Below are 5,567 nucleotides of genomic sequence, written 5' to 3' on the forward strand. Positions count from 1 at the left end.
GATGCCTGATAACTATAAGGTGTTAGAAAAGACGGTTATTTGCGCTGGATGAAGAGATCTGGCAGTATGGTATGTCCTCTTTCTTCAATTTGAATTCAGTGATCTTCCTTTGCTTGCTGAGGACAACATAAATAGAGCCCACTTCAACCTGCAAAGATGGGGTTTCTTTGACAGCTGTTAGGTTGGATCTCTTGGGGTGGGTGCATCCTTGGGTCTTGCTCCTCCCTCAGTTTTTACCTATTGTTACAGATTTATAATTCCACACCTATAGAGAAGGGTGTGGTAACTACCTTGTGTGGGTGTGAACTACTTTTGTGAGCCTCTCCGAGATTTCTCAGTGTGAGGTGCAGGAGGAGTGAAGACTTGGCTCCTATTCTAGCTACTGAAGGACTTTTACTGTGGGAACAACATGAAGAACATGTTGAGGGGCTGGGTTCTGCCAATTGCTCTCTTCCTGGCTTCCTACCAAGGTAAAGTCAGTCTGGTTTTTTCCCTTTCTCACAGAGCAGAGAAGAAACTCTTTTATTTGTAGTATTGACACCTGTTTGAGTTTTAAATGCATCTTGTGATTTTATTTATTTTTCTTCCCCTTTCTAACATCTGAAAATTTTATTTGTGATAGTTTGCATTTTCCCTTTTTTCTTCCCCTTCCTGGCTAGGAAGCAAGCCCTGTACTTGGTAAGTGGTGCAGTTTGCTTACTGGACAGAGTAGGAAGGAATTGGGACAGAACAGGGAGGATGGGGGTTTTCACAGCAAGCTTTCTTTGCAGTCTAGAGATGCTCTGGTTTTGTCTTGAGCACAAGGGTGGGGTGTTCATGGGAGGTTAGTATGTATTATTCCAGTTGGTTTCTCTGGGTTGGTAGAATTGCCTTTGAACTGCTTTTCAATTGTTCCATAAACTGTTCTTTTTCTACCAACAATGTTCTGAATATTTCCAATAAGCTGGATGTGGTCATGCTGCCAGCATTCAGTGGTGGGGTAGTGTACTGTCTGTCTCTGAACTCCAAATAGTAGCCTTTTTGGGTAGAGTTTACTATATTGCTGATTTATGAAGAATGTCATCAGCTAGAGAAAGTTCTCGAAACTTTGGCTTTGGATGTTTGCTGGTAAGTAGCACTAAAAATTAATGCTGTAATTTAAGTCAATAGACATTCAGTTGATGACAAGTTTTACCTGATAGGTTTTCCATTCTGGCACCCCAGGAAACCAAGTGGGGTTTAAGGCTCTGGTGACATGGATCAGGAGCCAGAAGTCCCCTGGAGCCTGAGCCCATCTCCTCCCTTGTTACTGGCAGTAAAGATCTGGCTGCCAACAGCTAAGTTAACCCTTCCCTGGCCCTATAGCTCCCACACTTCTGTGCCAAGTGAAGATGCAAAGCCATTAACTTGACAGCTACAGGGCCAGGGAAGGGTTAATCTGGCTTTTGACAGCAACATCCCCCACTCCCTTGAAGTGGTGACCTCTCTGGTGGGGAGAGTGAGGCTGAAGAGGGGACATCCAGCCACATGGAGGCTGGAATATCAAACATCCTTTTTCTTTTTACACATGCATCCTTTTTACATGCACACTATGCACGCACGCCCCCCCCCGCCCCACTGGGTGAGGAGACCAAAACCAACCAACCAACACCCCTTGTGTTGCCTGTAACCCTCGGAAATGCTGGCATCTGATTATCTGTTCCTGACATGCCACTCCTATTACTGTTTCTAGGGAGGCGGTAAATTAGCAATGTTGCTGCCAAATTCCCTCAAGGAAAACTTTAATCCCAAATCCATTAATCAGTTGCAATGCATGTAGGAATAAGCATAATGTTCAAAATGGGGAAAGAGTCCTTTTGGCACTTCAATCTTCTTGGTCTGGCCTGTTGGATCATTTGAGGTGCCCACTTCTCTGACCACAGCAGGACAATTGTTGTTGAGAGAACTTCCCTTCATTCGGGGAATGGAGGAATAGGAATCGCAAGGCCAGGGCCTGAGAACTCTCCTAGACTTCCCACAAAGCTAGGTGGGAGAAGCCAGCCCTTGGAAAGAGTGCTTCTCAACTTGCTGATCTGGCTCAGTGGGTGATGTGTGATATGTTCCTGGACATAAAAATGCCCCCAGAAGCCCCCGGGGGCTTCTTGGTTTGGGGTTGGTGGCAGCTGGACGATTGCGAAGTGTTGCCATGACTAAGGATGAAGGGGGCAGCTCCTCTGGAAACAGAAAAAGCTTATACTGATATGTAGTCATGTGCTTTGATGGAAGGCTGCCAAGCAGAGACCCTGCCTCCTGGTCTTGCATCATCAACTTCCTGTGCCATCTGTATACCTGCCTATCTTTAACCCAGTTTGGAAGCAAATGAACTTCAACTGAAAAACCTGTATTTTGGAACAAGTGTGCCCATGCAGGGCTATTCAAGCAAAGGTGCAACTAGATTAAATAGCCAGAAGAAGGGGGCATACTGTGTGCTTAGTGTGGTACAAAGGCAAAAGGCTGGAGTTGTTAAATTCCCAAGGAGCCTACTTGGGTCCATCTGATCCTGAGAACCCCTATTCCATGTTGTGCCAGTAACCCATGGTATTTACCCACATCAGCTGAGGTATTTAGTATAATTTGCCCATTACAGGCCCAACATCTAGGACCTGATAACAAAAATGGTTCTTGGGATCACCGGGGAGAACTTCATAGAACTGAGCAACAAGTCATCCATTTAAAGTACTAGAGCAGGGGTGAGCAATTATTTTGGGCAGAGGGCTGCTTACTGGGTTTTGGCAAGCCATCAAGGGCTGCGTGACAGGCAGCCCATGGCAGATTAATATTAATTTTTCTAAATGTTTTTTAGGGGCCCTGCAGGCTGCATAGAATGGCCAGGCGGACTGCATTTTACACCCCTGTACTAGAGGTCCCTCAGGAGAACTCCAAAATATCTGAGATCTGTCTCAGATGCCTCATTCTTGGGTCTTATAAGGGGGAGTGTGGCTTACTGTTGTTGGATGGGGTGATCTGAAACTTCTGCAGTCTTTCTTTTGCCTACTCCTATTATTGGGCTTATGTGTTTGGATGCTTTTAACACAACAGTGAGCAAGTCCTCAAGTAGCCTGATTTGGGATGGGTTGTATGAAGGAAGCTTTATGCAGTCAGTCATTTTGGGGTGTGATGTGAGCTGGTTAATTGAAGATTCTGGAATTCAGCCATACCACCGCCTACACAAGGTTGCACCATACAGGCCTAGCATGCTTTGCAAGCTGAACAGACGCATCCTTTTCCCCAGGGCTTCATATAATTCAGTCAAATACCATACCAGCAACAAAAGATCAGCATTAGGAACTAAGTGAAACTGCTCTTAAAGTGCAATAATTCAGGAGTTGGTGCAATGCCAGTGTTGCTCAAGTTGCCTATGGTGTACAAAAATGCTGTGAGCATAAATACTTAGCCAGGTCTGTGCTGTGCTAAACTTCTATATCATCCAGAGTTTGGTTACTGCTGCCCTATGTTGTTGTCATTAACATACACATTTCCCACTGATTTGGTAAAATTGCATTGGCTTTTTGAGGGGGAGAGGGGAGGGGTTGGGTCATCTTTTTTAAAGGCTTCATTATGCATGCTTTGGGGCTTGCCTCCATGGTGAAGGTGGTATGCTGTAGAATCATTCCCTGCCTCACTGAATGCTACTTTCCTTGTATAGAGAGACCCTTCATTCAAGGGTGCTTAGTTAGGGCAATGTTCTGCATTGTATGGAAGAAGTCCCTTTTCTCAAATCTCTTCAGTTCTTTACTTGGAATGCTTAGGGTCTCTTTCCAAGAATCAGGTATGCAGCCAGTGTAAAGCAGCATAGCTATTCTGAGAGAGTCAGTAGATGTGGACTCGCTATGAGGAATGATGCAGCATGAAGAAGCAGCTTTGAAACACTGTACAAAATGTTAATATAGTTAAAGCAGTACAACCTCTTTAGTATAGATGCTGTCAGTCTGTGTAGACTCTATACCATCAGAGATTTCTGTGCAAGAAGGGGAATATCTATACTGGTTTCCCCCATCCCAGTTAAACTTGTAAGACCTTCTAAGTGCATGCTTGATTTGAGGAAGAGGATGGAGGGGCTTGTTCTAGGAAAGTCTATCTGCCTGCAGTTTGAAAAGCCTTAAATTGGGTACTTTTAACATTTGGCTTTATTCTGCTGTGGCTGATGTGGCCAACTTCTCCATGTTGGCTAACACTGGAGAACAGGGGCTGCTTTTGAAGCATCTCATTTGGGGTATTACTGAAGAGGGAGTGTGTGTAGCTTCACTGCAGGTATGGTGAGCATGTCTTGTTTGTGCGCGTTCTCAAGTTTTTGTCCCTATCCTAACAGGTGAGGAACTACCAGCCTGGTTTTTGAGTAGCTGTCATCAACTGGAAATAAATGGGAGCTGAGGGTGCTTGGCATCTCTGAAAATCAAGTCCCAGGGAAGATGACTTAAACTGAGCAAGAGAACAAACTGTTAAGAGACTGAAATCTGTGCTATTGGAGGCACCATTTATTGGTTCTGGCTTGGGGTGATGGAACAGGTCCTACCACATGGCAGGAAGGATTGAACTGCCTTCCAGCTTAACAGTTCCTCTAAGGATCATTTATGGGAGGGCAGGTGGAAGTAATATAATCTTCTTCAGAGGAGTCTAGACTAATGGCTCAGCACTTGCTAGTGATTTTTTTTCTGACTTTTACAAGTTAAGTATAAAGCCAGAAGTCTAGAGAGAAGGCTGGAAGAATCCACTCTCAGGTGGAAATCTTTCTTAATGAATGTTGGCCCTGAGCCATGAATTTCTGCAGAACCAAAGTTTTTTTTGGAAGGGTGAGTTTTTAATGGGCTTCGTGGCTGCAGTGATGCCATCCAAAGTATAAATTAGAAGGTAGCTTTAACTGTACTGAGGCAGCACCTGAGGACCCAGTTAAGCAGCAGGCTCCCATTGTGGTAGTAATGAAAAGATGGATTCATCCTTGTGTGCAAGAGGTGCCAGTGCTGTAATCGCCAGTTGTCTCTTCATGTGATTAGGGTGGTTATAACAGAGATAACTATGATAAATGCAATGAGTAATGAGCATGGCACACCCAACTGATGCTGTGCTATCTTCCTCTTCTGTAACTAGCAACAGTGCCTGCCTTGGCGCAATAAATAGGTGCTTGATAGGGAGAGAGTAATGGAGATCCCCCTCATAGTAGCCAGGAGGTTAAGAAAGGGATAAAGAACTAGAGCTGCTGTAAATAATCCAGGGGTCCTGGATGAGGCAGCAGAAACAAAGTGAGGAAAGTTTTTCCTTCTATCAGCCTGGAAGAAGGGGAATAAAATCCTGTTGCTTACCATGGAAAAAGGTGTTATGGAAGACTATTTGTCCTTCCCAGCACTAAGGGTGGGATGATGAGCAGGCTTCTGATTGGGACACTTGCCTCTGAATTTCTATGAACCTTCACATCTTCCTTTTGGATTGGTTATGGGCTGGTAGGAGCTGGGCTGGAAGTATAAGTCCTCAGAACTAGAAAGGAAGCATCTATTTCAGAGTGAGACTTGCCTCCAGATTCCTTATGTGCAATATGCAGTCCTGTTCTCCCCACC

The 5,567-nt window shown here is 44.7% G+C and overlaps 1 protein-coding gene across 3 annotated transcripts in view; it reads left to right on the forward strand.

Annotated features, from left to right (window-relative positions):
* Positions 1-327: 327 nt before the first annotated feature.
* LOC109312484 (prosaposin-like) overlaps positions 328-5,567 on the forward strand; it is a 39,573-nt gene continuing 34,333 nt past the window's right edge. For 2 of the 3 annotated variants that reach the window (XM_019538537.1, XM_019538538.1), the window contains exon 1: positions 329-470. In XM_019538537.1, coding sequence (XP_019394082.1) covers positions 410-470 — 61 coding nt within the window. In that variant the 5' untranslated portion in view covers positions 329-409. Of the gene's footprint in view, positions 471-5,567 lie in introns of all 3 variants that reach the window. The other variant, XM_019538539.1, reaches the window with a different exon arrangement.

Source organism: Crocodylus porosus, unplaced genomic scaffold (genome assembly GCF_001723895.1).
Source record: "Crocodylus porosus isolate Cpor-Errol unplaced genomic scaffold, CroPor_comp1, whole genome shotgun sequence".
In the NCBI taxonomy this organism is placed as follows: Eukaryota; Metazoa; Chordata; order Crocodylia; family Crocodylidae; genus Crocodylus; species Crocodylus porosus.